Source organism: Falco peregrinus, chromosome 4 (assembly GCF_023634155.1).
Source record: "Falco peregrinus isolate bFalPer1 chromosome 4, bFalPer1.pri, whole genome shotgun sequence".
Lineage (NCBI taxonomy): Eukaryota > Metazoa > Chordata > Aves > Falconiformes > Falconidae > Falco > Falco peregrinus.
The window spans coordinates 92,501-114,934 of record NC_073724.1 but is presented as its reverse complement, the minus strand read 5'-3'; the positions used below and the strand labels follow the sequence as shown (position 1 = coordinate 114,934).

The 22,434-nt window shown below is 45.5% G+C and overlaps 1 protein-coding gene, 2 long non-coding RNA genes and 2 other non-coding genes across 7 annotated transcripts in view; 1 reads left to right on the top strand and 4 right to left on the bottom strand.

Moving 5' to 3' along the window:
* Positions 1-3,937: 3,937 nt before the first annotated feature.
* On the bottom strand, positions 3,938-5,707 carry LOC129784330 (uncharacterized). Of its 2 annotated transcripts, none has more exons than XR_008746918.1 (2): positions 5,591-5,707; positions 3,938-4,352 (listed from the first exon to the last, which is right to left on the bottom strand). It is a non-coding gene; the product is annotated as an uncharacterized LOC129784330 (long non-coding RNA). The 2 variants fall into 2 exon arrangements; XR_008746917.1 differs by lacking the exon at positions 5,591-5,707 and adding an exon at positions 5,415-5,517.
* CPOX (coproporphyrinogen oxidase) lies at positions 5,585-15,221 on the top strand. Its single transcript, XM_055802561.1, has 7 exons — positions 5,585-6,046; positions 6,131-6,274; positions 6,910-7,020; positions 7,954-8,095; positions 10,416-10,634; positions 12,660-12,764; positions 14,687-15,221. The coding sequence occupies exons 1-7, from the start codon at positions 5,641-5,643 to the stop codon at positions 14,772-14,774; spliced, it is 1,215 nt and encodes a 404-aa protein (XP_055658536.1). The 5' UTR covers positions 5,585-5,640; the 3' UTR covers positions 14,775-15,221.
* Positions 12,771-22,434, bottom strand: part of LOC129784329 (uncharacterized) — an 11,522-nt gene continuing 1,858 nt past the window's right edge. The window contains exons 2-4 of one of the 2 annotated variants that reach the window (XR_008746915.1): positions 20,011-20,087; positions 16,895-17,026; positions 12,771-14,081 (exon numbers count right to left, since the gene is read on the bottom strand). This is a non-coding gene — a long non-coding RNA (uncharacterized LOC129784329). The remainder of the gene's footprint in view (positions 14,082-16,894; positions 17,027-20,010; positions 20,088-22,434) is intronic. The other variant, XR_008746916.1, reaches the window with a different exon arrangement.
* Positions 15,986-16,059, bottom strand: TRNAI-AAU (transfer RNA isoleucine (anticodon AAU)). Its single transcript has one exon. It is a non-coding gene; the product is annotated as a tRNA-Ile (tRNA).
* On the bottom strand, positions 16,402-16,473 carry TRNAD-GUC (transfer RNA aspartic acid (anticodon GUC)). The gene has a single exon. It is a non-coding gene; the product is annotated as a tRNA-Asp (tRNA).

The window sequence follows — 22,434 nt, the reverse complement described above, 5'->3', positions numbered from 1 at the left end:
CATCACTCTCCAATTTATACAAAGGCCACCACTGATTACAATATTTAACCAATTTCCTTCTATTTTCGGTACCACCATGTCCTAAAATATCACTCCAATGTTTTAATATACAGCCCAAGGGCGATTTTTCACAGGGCTTACTCCTTCCATTTCCCATTTTGCAATTTTAATTACTTTGGGTTTTTTTTCTTTTTTTTTTTTTTTTCGGCCGCCTTAGCCACCCAAGGTCAGAAAGGCGGATAGAGCTTCTTACTCGTTTTGCACTCAAACGCCTGTCTCAAGCACTCTTGCACTCACACTCAGTCAAAATAATTAAGCTATACACGGAAAATCAAAATGCGCATCTCAATCACACCATTCACACTCTCCGGGCAGCCCGCAGTCACACAAGCAGTATGTTATACGGTACCGTGCACTTATGTACAAACTCTTAGGAACACTAACAGTTCACAAAGTATGCATTTCAATGAACAATTGTCAAAAACCAAACAATAAACAAAAACCAATTTTTCCTGGTCTTAAGCAGAGTGTTAAGTTTTCCGCTATTTGCCACGAATTACCAGAATGTTAATATTTTTCAACATACATTTCATAACTCCGAGTTTTGAACATATAACAAGACAACACATAGAACAAACAAGACACAGAGCGCTATTTCAGTTGTTACATTCCAGGAACTCCCCAATTCTTAAAACAACCTAAAGGAAGTTTTTAGCTTCCTCTTTTTTTTGTATGTTAATTAGCTTATCAGTCCTTTGCCTGGAATGTGGTGGTCTTGCAGGTTTGTAGGTGATTCATGTCCTTGTGACCATCCGATCTTCTTCAGCAAGGAGACTTAGCACTCCCTCCCTCTAGATAGCATTGGAATATCTCTCATCCTTTTCTCATTCTCTTTTAAATAGCCCCTTTGTTAGAGAAAGAGGGGCAGGCGTCTCCTCAAAACTGTAGTTGTCTCCTCAGAGCTGTGTGCCTATGTGACCAGACATCGCACCCATGACCAGTCACCATACCCACATTCCTTGAGCAGACATATACAATCACAATCGATGTCCATTGTCGCCATTTCACACTATTTCTCCATATCACTGTTAGCTCTTGATTTTTTATTTTAATTTCTAATTGCAATTCAACAATTAAATCTCGTCCTAACAGATTAAATTCTGCTTCAGGGACGAGCAAGAGTTCACCCATTCCAAATTTATTTTCAGTTTCGAATACCACATTTTTGATTTTGCTTACTTTAAAGGGTTCTCCTTTTGCCCCAATTACTTGTACTTTTTCAGGGGAAACTTTACATCCCTCAGGTATTTGCTTAATAGTTGATTTTTCAGCCCCAGTGTCTACTAAAAAGGTGAACTCTTGTTTATGGGGACCTATTTTTAATTTTATCAAGGGCTCATGATGACTCCGGTCCCCTAAGATATAGAGCCCCTGACTCTCCTATTTGCCACAAACTGAGTTTTTAGGAGCGCTTACCCTAAAGGGTCGTCTGGATTTACCCCAGAGTACAGCTGAAGGGCTTTCCCCTCAGTCGTTCCAGCCACTCAGTAGGGCTTTCATCTTTCTTTTGCATTTCATTAAATGCTTTATTGATATTCTGGCCACGGGGTACTGCTTCCCTAATCCCCTGAATTACTATAGTTCTCAGGTACTGCATATGAGTTCTATGCACTGGATCCTGATTATCCCAATTAGGTCTTTGGAGTGGCCATTTAATATCTGCTTGGGGTTCCTAGCCATGCTGAGCATCCCACAGTCTCATTCCTGCTCGTCATCATATCTCTTTCCTCGGTAGTAAATAATTGACCAAGGATAGATTACATCTCATCCCAAGTATAAAGGTTTGGTCCAAAAAAATTGATTTAATCTTTCTGCCACTCCGAGTGGGTCCTCAATTAAGTTTCCCATCTCAATTCTTTTAAAATCTCGTAGGTCAGCCGAGTTTAGGGGTACGGAAATATATCCGATCACAGGTTGAGGTCCCCCCATGGGTATTTCCCTTAGGGGGTACATCTGAGCTGCCCCTTTCTGACTTCTAGTTATGCGTCTAGGAAGAGGGGGAGACCCTTGTTCCGACTCTGGTGGGGGAGTGGGCGCTCTGGGGACCTCTGCGGGAGCAGGAGGAGGAATGTAAGGACGGGGCGTTAGAAGGGTTTCGTCCAACTCTTCCTGCTTTTTCTTTTGTTTAGTTTTTATTTCATTCAGTGGGTAAAGTCTAGCTCCCGCTCTTTCTAGCCACACTTCCGCATATCGACTCTCCTCCGGGTTAAGGGGTTTTTTATTATTAACTCAGAGGTTTAATTGCTGTCTTACCCAATCTTCTTCTGACCCATAGACTGGCCAAAAGACATTTTTAGAAATTTTCTTCCCTCCCCATATCTTAGTACAATATTCTATCATCTTCTGCTTATCTTTCCCTAGAGTTCCAGGGAAATATCTCCAATTGTCTAAGATATATGCCAGAGGGGTATTCTTAGGTACAATGGGTACCCTTCCCATGGGAGTCGAAGGCTTGCTGCCCTTCGCCCCCATCTTCTGGAATATCCACAAACATACACTCACTCGTTATATTCCAGGAAACCCAATCCCGCCCGAACGGCAAACCCGCGAACAAATTCGCAATATACTTACGCGTCCTGCGTCTTCGTCCGGACTCCCGTGCACAGAATTTTTATGGGATTTTACCGGTTTCTCCTTTGCTCATTATTCTAGAATTTAGGTTCGTCGGTAAGGTTGGAGTAAGCTGTTGGTCGCGGGGCCGCGAAATGTCGCGGGGCGCCTCCCCGGAGGACCAAAGCCCACCGTTCCTTATCCGAGTCATGGCACCAGAATTGTTATAAATTGAGACCACAATAGATCATAATCCAATTAAAATTTTTATTAATTATAGCAAGTAGAATATGAGCAAAAACAGCGCTGGACGACAGGGGAGTCTGCGCTCCGCCAACTGCCGTCCTGAGCAGTTCAAACAGTCCCTTTTTATACCTTTTTTTTTTACTTTCGTGTTCATGAAGTAGTGGAGGTGTTGACCCTTCATTCATATGCACAAGCGGCATCCTGGACACCTGGCGGTTATCTTATCTTTTGTTGCCTAATCTTTACATTGGGCTTAACATAAATCTTAATAAACAATACCCTAGTCCATAGTTTCTTACACCATCCAGCTGAATTACTAGATGTTACCTATCAAAGTTTGCACTCAACCTAATAAGAAAAAAAAATAATTAAATGCTCATCAGCATGAATGCATTTTACATGTCTTTTGGCCTCAGCATTTATTTATTTTTTCCATTATAGTAGTGTCTAAGAAACATACTCAAAAAGGAGAGCTTTACTACTGTAAGTAGTTATCACGAAAATGTTTAGGTAAATTCAGTGGACACAATTCAAGAAGAAACCGAGCTATCACAGCTAGCCCTAGATAAAGAACCCTGGGAAGAGCTGCTTAGTGCAACCATATTTAGCAGGCTTACCACAGCCTCTAAGATGGTAGCGCCCTTGTCCCTGAGCCACTGACCTCTCCTGCAAATAACACACTCCTTCCCTCAGTCCTCCTCCAGCAGTTCAGGTTTCCTGGCTCATCAGGGATCCTGTCCTCCAGCTGACGGCAGAGAAAAGCCCAGCTCAGAGGTTTCCTCCTGTTCTTACTTGCACAGCTTCAGCGGCTTCACAGCATCCTCTGCTGCCAAAGTGTAGAATCAGATCAGAAATGAGCAAATAGACTAAGTCTTCGAGTGAACATTATCACTTTATACAAGACCTCCCCTCCCTCACTCCAAATTGCCCTACAATGAAAGAAAGGGGGAAAAAAAGGGAAAAAAAAAAGAAAAAGACAGATAGCGAAGCCCTGATCCATATCAGGGACAAAACTCCTTGCCTTCCACAGAGCCACCCTTGAAACTGATCTCCTCTTGTGATTTAAAGAACAAAGTCAAAATTTCTTAGTGACTAAGTATCCTTTATTGGCAGCGCTGGATGCATGGGGGATCCTTCCGCCTAACATGCATGTCTAAAGTAACTAACTATCTTATATTTATACCATAAAACAATGACTATTCAATTAACGCCTATACATAGTCATTACCTAAACCCACCTACTCTCGCTTCGTATGTTAATTAGCTTATCAGTCCTTTGCCTGCGCAAATTCTTCCAAGAATTGTGGGCAGGGGTCCTTGGGACGTGAGCGGTTGTCTTTGGGAGGAAGGCCGTAGGTCTTCCTCAAGGTGTACTTTTCACCTTTTGCCAAAAAACGCTGAGCTGGCTGTTTTCAATCAGCTCTTGCTATCTGTCTTTCCTCCTTGGGTGTTAAGATGCCGACAGATAACAGGATGTGCACAGCCTCACAAGGTGTCTGCAGACACACAATACACAGGGGATGAATGCCGACAGGTAGACAGATAACAGGATGTCAACAGCCTCACAAGGTGTCAGGCGAATAACAGGATAGCATTACAATATGTTGACAAACACAATACACATTGAGGATGTCATTATTCTATCCTACAGTGAATTCATACAATATCACTTGGGTACTACAGGTGCAAACCAGTCGTGAAATGCCAGAAGCTCACCGTTTCCAAGGAACAAACGGTCCCATACCACAGTACAAACTTTGCAGGGCTAGGCTTTTGAGGTAGCAGTTGTTTTTCTCAGCCTAACCCTCATATGGGTCCTCAACAAATGACAGGTTTAGTAAGTGTCATTACTCATTAGAAAATAATAGTACACTTATTTAAAAAAATAAAACATTAGTAAATCAGCTGTTTGATTTGAAAGAAAACTTTCATAGCTAGGTTCAGCATGGTACCATCACCAACAGCTGCACTGTCACATATATGTTTGCTTGAGGAAAATTGTCATTTTATTTGCTTGCTAAAGTCTTTTGTCATTGTGCTAGTTTGTTTGCTGTGCTGTCCCATTGTTTATACAGGCAAAGTCAAGGCAGCTGAGAAAACAGAAATAATTTTAGTGGGTCTGGTGCTAAAGTCAGCACCAAGGAAATCAAACTCTAAACTGTAAGTTGGTGCTGTGCAGTACCTTTCAACATCTGGCTCTACATAACCCTTCTCCTTGTTACTCCAAATTCTTACTTTATCAGGAAAGAAAATGTGCTTCAACTTCAGAAAGAACAAAGGCAGCGTAAGCATACGCCCTCTCAAATCCATGGGAAATACTCCCATTGCACGAAACTGGTGGTCCCACAAACCAGACACTTTCTAGAAAGCCATTACTGCAGGTGTAAAACACAGGCGAGGAACTCCGCACAGGTTACAGGATAGCTCAAGAAAACGCATCCTGACTCCAATCAGTGCCGCGCCTAGCCCCGTACAAGCCCTGGCTCACCCCCGGGACACCGCAGCCTCCAGCGGCTGACCCGGCCGACCGGGTCACCCCACGCCGCCCGCCGACATACCTTACGGGCGGAAGAACAGCAGCCCCTCCCCCAGCGCCGGGCTGCCGCGCCGCTCCCAGCCGCGGCACCCACACCGGCCGGGCAGCGGCGCCAGACCCGCGGCCACCCGCGCCAGCCAGCCCGGACGCGCCCGCCCGCACAGACACCCACGTGCACCCGCGTACAGACCCACGTACTTGTGCGCTGCCCGCCCCGCCCCGCCGGCCCTGCGGCGCTGGTGCCCGTAATGGCGGCGGCTGTGCAGCTGCTCCGCAGGGTCCTCCGCGGCTCGCCTGCCCTCCTCGCCGCTGCAGGGCGGCGAGCGCTTGGTTTCTCGCCGCCGGGGGTGGCGGCAGGCCGCGGGCGGCGGCGGGCCGCGCTGGCGGCGGCGGGAGCGCTGGGCGGGCTGGGGCTGGGGCTGTGGCGGCAAGCCGCGATGGCGGCGTCCGAGGAGGACGAGGAGGACGAGGAGCTGCGGCAGCGGTTCATGGCGCCGCCGGTGAGCGGGCTCCGGGAGCTGCGGCGGCGGCGGCGGGAGCTGCGGAGCCGCATGGAGCTGCTCATCATGGAGACGCAAGGGGAGGTGTGCCGCGCCCTGGCCGCGCTGGACCCCGGCGCCGCCTTCGCTGTCGATACCTGGGAGAGGAAGGAAGGTACGGGGGGCGGCGGTGGTCGCCCCAGGTACGGGCAGCCTGGGGGGCGGCGGCCCCGGCTCGGGCTGACCCTGGCGTTGGCAGGCGGGGGCGGCATCAGCTGCGTGCTGCAGGACGGCGAGGTCTTCGAGAAGGCGGGTGTCAACGTGTCCGTCGTGTTCGGGCTCCTGTCCGAGGAGGCGGCGCGGCAGATGCGGAGCCGGGGGAAGGCTCTGAAGGCCCGGGACGGTAAGGTGTGCGCCGGGGAGGGGGTCTGGGGCCGCGGCGCGGGCTCCGGTGGCAGCGGCCGCCCTCGGAGCGGGCGGCGGGAGGGCTCTAAGCGGACGCCCGGCCGGCGGCCCCCGTACCCCTGCCGCAGGTACCGCGGCGCCTCTGCCGCCGGCTCGCTGCTTTCAGCGACGTACCGGAGGCGGCAAGCTGTTCGTCAGTGAGGACCTGCAGCTCCGCAGGGAAACGTGGTGGGCACTGTGCACCAAGGAGGTGGAGGGAGAGAGCCAGAAACACCAGAAGGCTGAAGAGGATTCAACCCCCGTTTGTGCCGCACGGGGCAACTGGGAGGACTGAGGGTGGTGGAAAGCCTTAGCAGTGCCTTATGTTTTAAGTGGTCTTCATCTGATGGGTGCGCTAACATATGGTCGCATTTTAGGACAAACACCAAAAAAAGCATTTAATTAAGTGCATAGAAGTGGGAAAATGAGAAGTAAATTGCACAACGGTTAATAATTATGGTGACTCAACGTGAGAGCTTCTTGTAGTGGAACAGTAACTTGAAACCTAAGGAAAAACAATGATGTTCTTTAAATGGTAATAAATTGAGTTATTTGAAAAACTGAAGGTTTTTTTCTGTTCACCTTTTTTTCTAGGGAAGCTGCCTTTTTGTGCCATGGGTGTGAGCTCTGTTATCCATCCAAAGAACCCTCACGTTCCAACAATGCACTTCAACTACAGATACTTTGAAATTGAAGAAGCAGATGGTAAGAATTTTAATTGAATGATGTACTATGAAATGTATGGCTCCACAAGAAGGAAGCATGAACGCATGGCTAGAATAAGAGGTTAAGAACTAGTCCAGGTTTGTTCCCAGCTGTGCAGCACCGGATCTCAATCTCTGTGCCTTTTGTTTGCGCATTTGCAAAATGAGTGTGCATCTGGGGGAGTAAAGGAGTTTGCAGTTTACTTTTTGCAGAGTACACCAGGGGTTTCAGATTTAACTTAAAATGTAGTAGGTTATGAATATATGGAAAACATACTCAAAGAAGCAATTCTAGAATTTAGTAGAAGAAAGGTCTGTGAAGGACTGATAAGCATTCTGGGCAGGACATACCTTTGTCTCAGCAGCTGGGGGGATGTACTGTCAGAAACATTGCTCTCCTAAGTGCAGTGTGCCTTTTTTCCCTAAGTGTCTGCAACTGTCAGAAGTGGGACTTCAGGCTAGATAGTCAAATGCCGAGAGGCCATCTGTACCTTGTGACAGCATTATGTACTGTCAGAAGCTCAATTTTCTTTCAGTTAATTTGCCAGAGCATTACGGATCATTTCTAGTCAATTACTTCCCTGGATTTAATAATTATGTTCCCTTTATTTGGCATGCACTGAAATTTTTCTGGATTCTTGAATAGTTGCTAGCCCATCTTGTGAAATTGATATCCTGTAGTCAGTGTCAGCCATCTAAAATACTGAAAAATGGTTTTCACTGCTTTGGAATTTGTTTCACGTTTTCCTGAAGTCACTGGTCGTTGCACTACCTCAAACTCAGATTTTTCATGATTGAGGTTTAGGGGACACCACTGAATAATGATTTTGTTTTGTATTGTGAAAGTAGTTGTTAGTTCTTGGTGAAGCACTAGCAACATACTGCTGTTTTGATGTTTAAAAGAAAAGTGTTGCTGCTTGCCTCTCTCCTACAGGAACTAAGCAGTGGTGGTTTGGTGGTGGGACTGACCTCACTCCAACTTACTTGAATGAAGAGGATGCTGTTCATTTTCACAAGACTCTGAAAGAAGCCTGTGACAAGCATGATCTGAAGCTGTACCCCAAGTACAAGAAATGGTATGTTCTCCCCACATGCTCTTGGATTCCTTTTGTGGGAGCAGAAGGCAGCACTGGATATTGCCAATTAAGTGTACTCTAGGAAGAGTAGGTTCTGCTGCCTTTTGAAAGGTATCAGCAAACCCTAATGAAAATCAGCAGATGTGTACTAGGACAAAATGTAGTATAAAACAATCTCTTATTTAGATGCCTGAGTTTTTCAAATCAGACGGTCGACAACTAAGATCCTGTCTATAGCTGGAATAAAAACCAAGCTGACTCTACAAGATTTTGTAAGTCACAGACTTCACTAGGCAACTTAAAAATTCCTTTTAGCCTCTGCTGTTACGACTAGGACAAGACTTTTGCCCCATGGACTTGCACAAATTCTGCTTACAGCGAACTCATGGTAAATGTGTGTGACTTTAGTGTGAGCTTTTGGGCCAGCGCTGCAGTTCTGAAAATCCCACTCTAGATTTCTGCCTTTAGTATGACCTTCATGACTATTTTTTTTTTCTTTGCCAGGTAGGTAAAGGAGCTTGTCCTTAATGTAGAAGCTTCATAATTTTGATGGAGCTGTACTTTTCTTCCAGTGACACGTTCACTAAGATTTCAACAGCATATTCTCTGAAGATGCAAACTTTGAGTGCTCTTGAGCTGAGACATACAAGCAATGAGATCCTTCACTGTTCAGCTGGGGCTTGCTGCTCTGTGTCTGATAATCCTATCTGCTAAGAGTTGTGGTATCCAGGAAGGAGGGGTTACCCTTCTGTAAGCTACCACGTCTTGTCTGAGGACAGGAGATAAAGTGAGTGTTGTAACTCAGGTGGCAACCACTTAGTAGAGAAGCACATCTTACAACCTTAAGACTACAGTCTTGCTTTCTGAGGAATTTCTGCATGGTAGTTCCGAGAGTCTGCCTTAATGGTCAAGTTGTTTGCAGCTTGAGTAGGCTAGCAGTGCTAGCTGCAGGGCGTTAGAGAGAAGGATGCCTGTTCATAGTCTGAGGGTAGCTCAGGGGAGGACTAACTGTATCGCATGGACAAAGGCAGTTTTCTCAACCCCAGTGTGTTTTCTGTAAGCAGCAGCTATGTGTAAGGGCATGCAGTTCTCACTGCTGAAGCAGGGTGAATCTCCTCTGTGCATCTAATAATTAGCATTGCCCCTTTCCCCACCCTTCTCAAACATAAAAGCTCATTAATGTTTACCATGTTGTCTTCCTGATTTGTAAGGCTTTTGTCTTTTGCATTTCTGACTCAGCCTTTTTTCGTAACTCTTTCCACTGCCATAAAATAAAAGCTGATCATCCCAGTCAATAAAAAAATAGCTTAGGTTATCTGTTACATATCCATGTCTCTCCTGCTATGGCCATGGGATGTCTATTGCTTGAGAACAGCGACTGTGGATGTATGTATGTATGGAAAACTAGTCCTAAAGGGCAGCAAGGTTTCCTTGCTCTTGATGATTTCTGCTTCCTGCTTCTCTTCCATTTCTTGTAGATGTGAAGACTTGCAAAGCATGGCTGCCCAAGCAAGCAACTATAAGCAAGATAGGGTGTCAGTACAATGAATTGGCTAATTTATAGTAATTGCACAGCTACATACTCCCAGTAAATACAAAAGAGATTAACTGCCTCCCTGTTGTAGGATAGACTGCACTTACTCCTTCTTAAACTTCAACTGAGCTATGAAAAGCCACTGCTTGGAATGACTCCATCTTCCAAATTTAACTAATAAAAAGACTTTTTCCAAGGAAGGCTGTCTCACTTTTTGATTTTTTCCTTAAGTGACAGTGGTGTTCTTATCTGGTCACGGGTTTTTAGATTCTTTTACTTTGATGCAGAAAATCAGTTCTTTTACTAGAACAGCAAAAAGCATAGAGATTCTCTTCCAAGTTTGTGTTCATCTGAAAGCTGTACAAATAATTTGGGATCTGTGTATAATTCTGGGAGTGAAATCTAGAAGGAGTCCTTAGGGTGAATTTTTGAAATCAGGTGCCCCTTATTGGCATAGGTAGAGGACTAGAGATTGGATCACTCCACATGGAAGCATCTGCCATGGTGTTTGAGTGGTATGTGTTCAGTGACTGTGTGGTGATACGTAGCTTTGCAGAGACTGTTTAATCAGAGCTTCTACTCTAAATGAATGCAGGAGTGCTTTCCAGGTGGTTCTGTACTATCCTGGCTCTCAGCAGTCAGTAAAATAGGGCACCTGGCACTGCAGGGACTGACTTCTTGTCAATATTTCACTAGTGCTGCCCTGTGCCACATAGCTGTTTGGAGTTCTGTTCATTTCTTTGAATATTGTGGACCATGTTAATAACCATCTGCCATTTCTTCTAGGTGCGATGACTACTTCTATATCAAGCACCGTGGCGAGCGAAGAGGGATTGGAGGCATATTCTTTGATGATGTGGACTCTCCCTCCAAGGAGGAAGCGTTTCAGTTTGTGAAGAGTTGTGCCAAAGCTGTTGTGCCTTGTTACATTCCCATTGTGAAAAGGCACTTCCGTGACTCCTTCACACCAGAAGAAAAGCTATGGCAGCAGCTTCGGAGAGGACGGTGAGTACTAAGGAGCAAAAGAATACATGAGGTGGATTACGCTGGAAAGAAAAAAATGAGCTAGTACTTCGTGGTTGTTGGTTTACATCCTGTTGTGGTGTGGGCTATGTTTGTGGAAGTGGTCTAAAGCTCGCCAGAGAATTTCAGCATTTTTGTGTACAGAAGTAATTTTGAAATCCAATGCTAGATTGCCAAGGAGGGTGCAAAGAAGGCACTACCACACCCTCTTCTGTGTCTCCCACTCTCCCGTGTTGCAGCACAAGCAACCCATACAAAATGCCAGTTTCTCTCCAACTCCTTCAAAATCCAAGAGAGGCTGCTGCTTTGTAACCGGCAAAGGGGGGAGTGTGTGCTAGGCATCCTGGGTCCTGCCCTCTCCTGCAGCCCAATGATACGGGATATAAGGCTGCCCTGTGACATGCGTGTAAAGGTGATGGAGTCATGCTTCCTATTCAGTAATGAAGCTAAACCCCAGGAAGTCATGAAATAACTGTACCCAAGAGTACTTGCAGCTTCTTACGTACATATTTATGCCATCTTCTCTTGGCATTGAAATGAAGACATGGTGAACTCTTTGTAAAGGAATGAAGGTACAGAGGGGTTTTGTTATTTTGGCATGGTCCAAAGTCACTGAAATGTAAAAGATTTAGGAGGATGCTTATTATTAACATGAACAACTGTAAATTCTGCAAAAGCTTAAGCACATCGGTAGATAACAGTTGTACTCCTTTCTCTATGTCCTGCGATTGTGTAAGCATATGGAGAAATGAGAATACACATGCCTTGTGCAGAATAAGGGCGTCTTTGGTTTCTGCCTCTTCAGCAGAGAAATCTGTGGGAGTGGCATAGAAAGGGTGTAAGCATTCAAGTTTATATCACGGGCCTGCAGCAGTTACTCAAATTAGTATATATGCTTAATTTGTTGGGACAGTTCCTGGGAGCGCTGGGCTTTCAGGATCCAGTCTGTGGGTATATCCTGGTTTTGGCTGGGATAGAGCTTATTTTCTTCTTAGTAGCTGGTGCAGTATTGTGGGGTGCCAAGCCTCCCCCCAGTTTATATACAGAGCGTGATGTCCCATGGTGTGGAATACCTCTTTGGCTAGTTCAGGTCAGCTGTCCTGGCTGTTACCCTCCCCAGTTTCTTGTGCCTTTCCAGCCTTCTCGCTGGCAAGGCCTGAGAAACTAAAAAGTCCTTGACTTAGTATAAACATTGCCAAGCAACATCTGAAAACATCGGTGTGTTATCAACATTGTTCTCACACCAAATCCAAACCACAGCACTGCACCAACTAGTAAGAAAATTAACTCTGTCCCAGCTGAAACCAGGAGAGTAAAGCTCTCCATTTCCGCAAATAGGTAAGAGCTCCTCCCTTTCTGTTACCTCTGTTAAAGTACTAGTACCTCAGTACTGGTTGGTAAGATAACACCTGCTCAGTTGTCACTGCTCTGTTCCTATGCAGAAAACTGTCTATTCTAGCACTTACAAGTCCTAGCCAGTACTCTGAAGCTGTTTGGCTTCTGCTGCTTTCCAGATCTCCCCAAGAAACAGAAGATCTTGTCCTGACCCTGCTGCTTATGTGTCCTGCAGCACGAAGGACTGCACCGCAGAGTTTTTCCTGTGGTCCTTTCCAGTTCCTTTAAGGCTCCTTTTAATGTCTGACACCACCACGCAAAAGAGGACTAGCATAACCAAGCTAAACTTGGTGTCAAGCTTGCCAGCAGGGTTGAGGCCTGGGAGAAGTAAGCTAGTATAGCACCATGCAGAATGCTCTCCTTTGAAGTTTGCCTGCCCTAGCCTGTTAGCTAAGGCCGTTACTTCCTGTGCCTTGTGGAGCAGAAAAGTCACACATGCATTCCTATGCAAGGGGATGCTAGAGAAGAGTTGGCCTCAAAACAGGGTTCATTCTGACACCCATCACAGCAGAAAGACATGCTGGTTTTGTTTGATGTCTGCTAGCTGAAGAAGGCACAACCAACTTCTGATAATAACCTTGTTTTTCTGTTGAATGTCTTCTCTTCCTATAGGTACGTAGAGTTCAACTTGGTTTATGACAGAGGTACAAAGTTTGGCCTTCTAACACCAGGATCAAGAATTGAAAGCATTCTTATGTCTCTGCCACTAACTGCAAGGTAAGGGCATAGTTACGTGGAGTTGCAAGTAGGCACTGTTCCTATTAGAATACTTTATATAAGATTAAATCAAAGGTCTGTCCTGGTGCCCAGTCTCTCAACAGTGGTTAGTTTGTGCCTGATACAAGAACTGGCCAAATACATGCAGATACTTCTCTGGTCTGCTATACTCATTCAGTTGCCAGTCATGTGTGACTTAGACATTTCTGGAAAAAAAGAAGAAAAAAAAAAAGTGGTATGTTTTTTGTGCTTAGTACTACTTGATAGATTTCCCCACCTCGCTCCACGGGGTTTTGTTTAGTACCTTTTTTCTAAACCATGTGAGCCTCTGGCAGTCCTGACAAGCCTGTGGTATGGAGTTCCAGCTTAACTGGGTGTTGTATGAAAAAGTGCCTCTTTGTTTTCTACTTGCACCTGATGACCTCATTTGACTTTCCAGTGAGTAACCAGATTTTCTTCCTGTTCATTTTCTTCCTAACAGTTCTTATTTTACAGGCTTCTGGTTTTTTAATTGTCAGTTTTCCAGGCTGACAAGTCCTGCCCTTTCTAATCTTTGTACAGTAGCTGTTCCATACCTTTGATCACATTTGCCAGTTTCTCTGGGCTTAAATTTTCCATGCCCTTTCTGAACTGGGGATAAGGAACAGACAACGTAAGCTACATATGTGTATCCAAGATGCAGATGTGCTACAGCAGCATAATAATGTTTCAGTTGATTATTCCTTTCATAATCCTAATATGCTGTTTGCTTGTTTTGACTGCTGCTACGCATTGAGCTGGCTTTTCCATGGAACTGTTACGATGCCAGGATCTTTTCTGGGCAATGAAAGTTAACTTGACCTCTCAGTGTGTATGTAACTTTTTCTGAGTGCATCACTTCAGATCAATCAACAGTGAATTTCACCTGCTGTTCCACTGCTCAGTTGCTTGGCTCAATAGTAACTCTTTTCAATTTCCTTTTTAGGTTTCAACCTATCTTGCTTAATCTTGCAATATCAGCAAACTCTGACATTTACAGTTTACTCCCATTTTTAGGGTGCTTTTGGATATGCTGAGTAGCACAGGCTCTATTAGGAATTTCATAAACTTCATTGGTGACCTCTGTCCACTAGGAAAACTGACCTTTGCCTGGTACCCGTTAACCATGAAGGCAGTCCCATTCTCACCATACAGCTTCATCCCACTGCCAACACTAGATGTGTTCCTGGCCTGGTGGTATAGCACAGTCCTACCTTTTGATTTCATTGCTGCGGTGATTGGGCTTTCCTTGTTTTCATCAGCATAAACAACTCACTTCACAGCATGAATGGATCCTTCCTGGGGAAGAAAAATGGAAAAACATTGTACCTATCCCTTTGTGACTGCTGACACTTTTCTTCCTCTGTGATGCCTCTTCTAAGTGTCTTTTCAACAAAAAGCGGCCTCTCATCATCTTTGTTTTTAAAACCAAGATTCAGCAAGGACTTGTAGGGCTGCCAGCCCAGCTTCTGGAAAAACGAGGTCTTATGTCCTCATGGTCAGAATTGTCTGGGTTCCTTTTTTGCTTGTCTTCCTTGTGAACTAGCATGTCCTGAGACTGCTAAAAGATCTCGGTAAATAAATGTGCATGCATTGTGGGGTAGGGGGCAATGCTCTTTCCTTTTTTTTGGTTTTTTTTTTTTGTTTTTTTGTTTTTTGTTTTTTGTTCTTCCAGCCTTTCCAGAAGTTGGGAAGAAGACTGAGTTAACATTTCTTCTGTCTATTCTGGTGTTATTATTTGTTCTTACTGGGAACTTAATGATTTGTAGTCATATCTGTCACCTGATCTGGGAGTATCAACTGTGTATGTAGCTTTGCATTGTCAGAAATAGTGATTAAAGTCCAAACACAGCCTGGTGCCAGAGAGGTGGCAGTCTTGAGTGATTTTTCCCCTCTTGCTGCAGGTGGGAATACATGCACAGCCCTCCACAGAGCTCGAAAGAAGCAGAAATCCTGGAGGTTCTGCGCAATCCCAAAGACTGGGTGCATTGACATGGAATGTGAACAAGATGGATTGCTTACACTGAGCCATTATGAAAGAACAGGAACGCCTGCAAACCAGCTTGTTCGAACTGCTGTTGCATGGTGTTTCAGTATAGCTATTTATACTCTTACCTGGTGCCTTAATAATGCTGTAGACTTGTTGTAACTTGTAAATATGTGAACTCATTCTTTTAAGATTGATCAGCTAATGTTGTCACCCCCTGTTGATATGCTGCCTTGTGAAGGACTGGCGATACCCTTGCAGGACTACTGTGCATGCTCTTAAGAACTTCCTCAACTGATGTGTTTGACTGTAAAACTGCAAACTACTGTGTTCTCCCAGTGAATTGAAAGCATTATCTGTGCCTAAATCGGGTTGCTTACTCTTTGAACATGTCGGGATGTTTCAGAAATATTTTTTTAAAGAATAAAGGGAACATTGGGCATGATTTTAAACCTGTTTTCAGGAAGTTGTGAAAAAGGTGGTACTTAATTGCATGTGTTTTGATGCTATCCACACTGACTTCAGCAGGGGAGAATGTTTTAAGATGTGCTGCAGTAGCATGACTTAAGTGACCAGTAATTGGGAGATTCTGGGTTGGGGTCCTGGTCTCACCTGGTAAGTGTGCAGGACTGGCTGTCTATTTTGAGGAAAAAGTCTTTCAGTGTTGTGCATCTCAGCTGTGATCAAGACAGGTCAGGAAGAGATCAGGAAGCTCTTGGCTGTTGTCCAAATAGCACTTCACACTGCTCCCAGCACTGAGTGAGCTGATTTTATTCCTCTCATGGGGAAAAGGAAAGGCGGTGGTCCCCTTTCTCCCTCACTCTGAGTACTGTACTACCACTACCTCCCTCCTCATTGGGGGGGTCAAACCCCAGTCTCCAACATGACTGGCAGGGATACTCACCACTATACTAGCAAGGTGTGATGCAGAAATGGGTCTGCCTTTGCACTATGACATCATATGATATCACCTCTGACAGGTTTCTGGTCTGTGGGTGGTGGCTGTCCCAGTGCCTGTGCAGGTACCCCACTAGGCTGGGCTCACATTTTCTGCTCTCTGATCACCAAAATCAAGGTTCCTCTTGGGGACTACTGCGTTCATTTCGTCTTATGCCCCTTCTTCTAAAACATAATTACAATAATAAAAACCCCAAACCATTCAGTAAAAGCTGGCAATCTTCCGTCCAAGGGGGGGATGGGGAAAATGAAACACCACTGGCCCGTACGGGGATCGAACCCGCGACCTTGGCGTTATTAGCACCACGCTCTAACCAACTGAGCTAACCGGCCCATGCATAGCATATTTTGCACATGCGTACAGTTCACGCCCTCCTAAGAACACACCGTGGGTGCAATTGCTGCTAGTAGCTGCACCCACAGCATTACCGCGCCCGCTATTTTTAAAGACCACATCAGCGCGTCGTTTCAAGGACCTCTGGCAGAGCAGCATGGGAATTAACCTGGCTGACGAGAATTGCTAAAAGGGAGACTTTCAGAACTGTCATTTTTCTCTGCCCGTCCGTAGAAGCCATTTCCCAACGGCTCGGCGCACCTGCACACGGCACAGGGGCCTCCCTGCATGCTGAAGCAAGAGCGCTCCCCGGCCAGGGGTAAAAGACAACGCAACCCCTTCTCCCCGTCGGGGAATCGAACCCCGGTCTCCCGCGTGACAGGCGGGGATACTCACCACTATACTAACGAGGAGTAGGATGCAGATAGGTGTCTGTAGCCCAGCCCCAACAGCCACCCGCGCGACCCCTGTCTGTCCTCGGTGCCACGGTGCTGTGAGTAGAGTGGTGATACAGGGCCCCAGCACCCCCAAATCAACCGCTCTGACCTGGCCAGGGAGCAGCGGGAGGGACGTGCCGTGAACCAGGGGAGTAGCCCGGGTGTGCAGCTGGTGTGCGTGCACACACCGTTCTGTGAACCTCAAGGCTCCCCCTGAAACTGCACAACTCACAAAGGGAAGACAGGCTCACTTCCTAAACCTATGATGAGCCCTGTTTTCTGCTGTGGTGAAACCACCTGTCCTCAGAGGAAAGTGTGAACCGTTCACCAGCTGGAAAGCCACTTCTAAAATCAAAGCATTAAGTAAAAAAAAATGCAGGAAATACTTAAGAAATACCTGGGAGTCAGCAAAAAAGTTGTAGAGGAGGGGGACATCACCAAATTCCAAGCCCTTTGCTTCTGCAAAGCCTTTGCTTAGTACAAGTGCTAATCAGAGTTCAGGCATCTTCTCGTTTGCCACTAACAACACCTGTCATAAAATACATTAATAAAAAGAACCTATCAGGAAGAAAAAAAAAAAGTAACAGCTGCACAGAGGAAGCATATAAATGTATCATAACGCAAGAGCTTTCTCAAAACCAGGCAACATTTAACACAGACATTCCTGCACTCTCCACAAAAGATTGCAAAGCTGCCACTAGAAGATTCACAAACACATGGTATGAGGAGACAGTCATAGATCTGGTTTAAGAAAGTCTGGAGTTACAAAGAAATAGGACAGGAGACATCTGACTGAGAAAAGAACAGAAAGACTCAGATGTGCATGAAGAAGAAATAAACAGAAACCTACAAGATAAAGGCTTCCAAGCAGAAAAAGCAGAAATTATTAATGAGACACAGGGGCTTAAAAAATACATATTTTTTTTCCAGGCAGTCCACTGAAAATAATTACCTACTTAGCTACAGACCTGGAAGAATCTGCAAAAAGCCACGTATGGAGAAAAGCAAACCTGACGTGAGCCAAATTCAATAGGCAGTGTTTTCCTTTTGTGGCCCCTCAGCAGCATTGCTAGGTCACTGACACTGTGGGACTCCAAGAATGTAGGTCTTCATCCACCAAAGTGATAACAGTCCTCAGGAAGCCAATCAAAGGATTCTTGGAAATAGTACTGAAGCAATACAACCACTCCAGACGCCAGATGAAGAGTACCTGTCATAAGCAGAATAGCTTACGAGAAGGGCTTCTTCAAGTACATCAGCAGGAAAAGGATGACTAGGGAAAATGGGAGCCTGCTGCTGAATGAGGTGGGTGCCCTGGTGACGAAGGACACAGAGAAGGCAGAGTTATTGAATGCTGCCTTTGCTTCAGTTTTCACTGCCAAGGCCGGCCCTCAGGTTTCCCAGACCCTGGATGCAAGAGAGGAAGTCTGGAGAAAGGCAGACTTTCCCTTGGTCAAGTAGGATCGGGTTAGAGATCACTTAAGGGAACTCGACACCCACAAATCCTTGGCCCCTGGTGGGATGTACCCCGCAGTGCTGAGGGAGCTGGCAGATGTTATTGCTAAGCCACTTCCCAACATCACTGAGACATCACGGTGGACAGGAGAGGTGCTTGAGGACCGGAGGAAAGCCAGTGTCCCTCCAGCCTTCAAAAAGGGCAAGAAGGAGGACCCAGGCAACTACAGGCTGGTCAGCCTCACCTCCATGCCTGGAAAGGTGATGTTCAGCTCATCCTCGAGGTCATCTCAAAGTGTGTGGTGGAAAAGGTCATCAGGAACTGTCAGCATGGATTCACCAAGGGGAAATCATGCCTGACCAACCTAACAGCCGTCTGCGATGGAATCGCTGGCTGGGTAGATGAGGGGAGGGTGGTGGGTGTTGTCTACCTTGACCTCAGCAAGGCTTTTGGCACAGTCTCCCATAACACCCTCACAGGTAAGCTCAGGAAGGATGGGTTAGATGAGTGGACAGCGAGGTGGGTTGAGAACTGGCTGAATGGCAGAGCTCAGAGGGCTGTGATCAGCGGCACAGAGTTGAGCTGGAGGCTGTAGCTAGCGGGGTTCCCCAGGGTCAGTGCGGGGTCCGGTTCTGCTCAACTTCCTCATCAATGACCTGGGTGAGGGGACAGAGCGTACCCTCAGCAAGTCTGCCGATGATGCAAAACCGGGAGGAGCGGCGGATACCCCAGAGGCTGCGCTGCCCGTTCAGCCAGACCTGGGCAGGCTGGAGGGTTGGGCAGGGAGGGACCTCATGAAGTTCAACCGAGGCAAGCGTAAGGTCCTGCCCCTGGGGAGGGACAGCCCCATGCACCAGTACAGGCTGGGGCTGGCCTGCTGGGAGGCAGCTCTGTGGAGGACTTGGGAGTGCTGGTGGGCACCAAGCTGCCTGTGGGCCAGCAGTGTGCCCTCGTGGCCAAGGGGCCGGTGGGGGCACAAGAAGGAGCGTGGCCAGCAGGTCGAGGGAGGTGATCCTCCCCCTCTGCTCTGCCCTGGGGAGGCTGCATCTGGAGTGCTGGGTCCAGTTCTGGGCTCCCCAGCTGAAGAGAGACAGGGTCCAGCGGGGAGGGTCCGGTGGGGGCTGCGAAGATGATGGGGGGATGGGAGCATCTCCCTCATGAGGGAAGGCTGAGAGAGCTGGGCCTGATTAGCCTGGAGAAGACCGAGCAGGGATCTTATCAATGTCTACAAGTATCTTAAGGGCGGGTGCCAAGAGGACGGGGCCAGGCTCTGTTCAGTGGTGCCCAGCAACAGGACAAGGGGCAACGGGCACAAACTGCAGCACAGGGAGTTCCGTCTGCATGTGAGGAAGAGCTTCCTTGCCTTGAGGGTGATGGAGCCCTGGGACAGGCTGCCCAGAGAGGCTGTGGAGTCTCCATCTCTGGAGACATTCAGAACCCACCTGGACGTGGCTCTGTGCAGCCTGCTCGAGGAGAGCCTGCTGTAGCAGAGGCTTGGGCTGGGTGATCTCCAGGGGTCCCTTCCCACCTAACCATTCTGTGGTTCAGTGAATATAAATTTTAAACTCTAGTCTGCCTCATGCTCTCTTGCAAACACACACTTCTAAAGGATTTTGTTAGAATTTTAAGATCCAGAAACATCATAACAGAAAGCACTAGTCAGAGAGGAGAGAAGCTGTAAGGTCTACTTTTGTTTCTGCTACTGTAAGTAAACTCATCTCACTGTAATCTAATTTCAGAATAATGAATTAATTAAATGCCAAGCACAGAACAGCATAATTCTACACTTCTGCATCCTTTTGTGCCGATGCTGACAGCCAAATAAGTTTGAACAATTGGATTTGTCACAGTGAATTTTTGTGCATATTTTGTTGGTTCTTGACTTTCAAATGCAACAGTAAAATAAGTGAAAGCACATCGTTCTGGTAATATCAGCTGCAGAAACAGGGAGGTGAAAGAAAGGTAAGAGAAAGCAAAAAATTGTATGTTAGCATCAAGCATGTTTTTTTTCACAACAATTAAGTTCCATGAAGGGGAGAGGTGAGAATCCATTGTACCTTTCAAGGACAAGAGCATTTTCAGAAATCCCTGAGCCACATCTTCCTTCAATAGATTTTTATGATGCGCTTCTGAACTGTTGAAGAACATCCAGGGGAGAATCTGTATCACCTACGGCTCTGCTTCCATTTTCCATAGTAAAACATAAACTCTTTACCATAGTACACTAGGCCAAAAACTGTCAAGGTTCACAGGATGATCTGCATGCGGACAGGACACCGCTGCCTCACAGTCAAACCACTGCTGCTCAGGACTTTTGGGGCAGATGAATAAGAACAGTAATATTTTCAGTATATAATTTTAATCAGATGCCTTGAGCTTGTCCAAATCCTCCTTGACATTTAAGAAATACAGCCATAAAATAATTTGTCCTTTTAAAAACAAGAACAAACAAACAAAAACCCAAACAAAAATACCCCACAGTGACACCCACAAGGTTAAGAAACACTTAGATAACTGGCAATGGTGGATTTAAATTATGTCCTACTAACAAATGCCATTAAATGAAAACATAAAGACAGTCTGAGTTTCCCAAAAGTTTTGAGGAATTTAAGTACATCAAAGACCAAACAAAGTAGCAGCTTTGCCCCTTAGTGCTGAGACAGACAGGATGGGTCACCTTTCTTAGGACCAGGATTAATCCTAGACTTATCTGTAAAGCAGTGGCTTGCTCTCTAGCCTCTCTTTGTCTTGCACTGAGCCTGGAACACTCTCGAGGGCTGTGCACTAAAAAAGAAACTTGACCACCAAAGATATGCTGAGCTAACTGGAACACCAGCCAGGGTGATTCCCACCACAGGGGTATCAACATTAACAACCTAACTGAGAACTGCTGGGATGAGACCTCCAGAGCAGGAGATCACCCAGTGAAGAGAGCAACTGGGAATTTGCATGCCAGGAGCCAGTAGATGCAACTGTGCGAAAATGAAACACAGTGCTTTCCAGTAATCTTATATGCCACATACAGATGAAAATACAAACATAATCTAAAAGCTTTGCTTTTTGATGCATTTGATCTGCCTGTGCAGTCTTTTGCTCTATCTGTGCTCATCCTCATCTTCATCCTCTCTTATTGGCACAGGAGAAGAAATGCCTGTTATTTGGGCAATCATGCTTGATACATTAATTTCCAGAATGGAAAATTACAAAGAACAGACAAGTTAGAATCCTTCTGAGAACTGACAGGCTATGATTAAAAAAAAAAAAAGCAGACTGGAAACCAGTTTATTATGTCAGTTCATGGAATCTCATGTTAGCGCTGGGACAAATAAAATTTGTGTCTTTCTGCAAGACAACAGGTCCTTTGCAAACTGCCTACAGATTTCAGGAATAACTCAGTCTTTTTACAATGCGTTTTTAAGTTTGCCTATACTTTAAGAGTATAAATAGATTTTAGCCCTCATGTTTGGTTAGGAGAGGGTCTCTTGGCTTTAGTCTGATAGTCTATGCTCCTCTTTTCCCTTGCCACATGCAGAGGTTAACATTTTCCAAGCAGTACAGGAGTTTTTGCTGCATATTGCCACATAAATCAAAGAATTCCAAAACAAAGCTAAGGGAATATATGCACTTATGTGCTGATTGTAAAGAAATAACATTACTGAATTCAAGTGTCTTGGTTTTGCCACTGCGTTTGTCTGTGAAAGCTTTTAATGACAACGTGCAATGATTTGATGTAGCTTTGGCATCAGAAAAATTTTGAGCTGACTAGCTTTGTGGTCTGCCTCTTGTGTCATCTGACTCACTCTGAAAAGATTTCTAGGAAATCAGATTCCATATGTCTTAATGGGATCACTGTATTCAGCCAGCATGAGTTTAGGTTATCTTCCCAAGGTGCTATTTCCCTTTGCTGCAAAGCCTAACCTCTGTTTACACTGCCATATTGTTATCCCTGATCCTTTTCTTTTTAGTTACTCCTAATTTGTTGATCACTCTGTCCTTTGAAAATAACATTTTTGAAGAGAATTATGAAATAATTATTTAAGTATTTAAAAATTCAAAAAGAACAGTTTGCATTGCTTCTACAATATATAGATATTGTGCGACTATAGTTCAAAATACATTTCTGTCTTTCAAAATGAGAAGGATGGCTAGGGAGTGGTACATACTCTTTTTGCTTTCTAGAGTAAGAAATTAGTTAAGTAACTACCTTCTCAAATGTTGCCTCAGGAGAAACTACGGATGAAAGACTGTGAATCTCTGATGATCTATATTTCTGTATTTATCTAAATACAATACTTTGAACTAAATGTTTGAAATACATGTCTTCTTTTCCTTTCTCTACTAAGTCAAAGTGAACACCCTTGACCTCTTTCCTTTTGCAGGAAAACCAGGGTAACCTAACTTTGTAATACCACATAATCAGAAGAACTTGGCAAGTGATGAGGAAGGAAAGGGTAAGATGAATTCTACTTTTCCCTTCTTAA

Coding starts and splice junctions, on each gene's coding strand:
- CPOX (XM_055802561.1), top strand. CDS start 5,641: ATGGCGGCGGCTGTGCAGCTGCTCCGCAGGGTCCTCCGCGGCTCGCCT. Junction 6,047..6,130: donor TACCTGGGAGAGGAAGGAAG/GTACGGGGGGCG, acceptor TGGCGTTGGCAG/GCGGGGGCGGCATCAGCTGC. Junction 10,635..12,659: donor CAGCAGCTTCGGAGAGGACG/GTGAGTACTAAG, acceptor CTCTTCCTATAG/GTACGTAGAGTTCAACTTGG.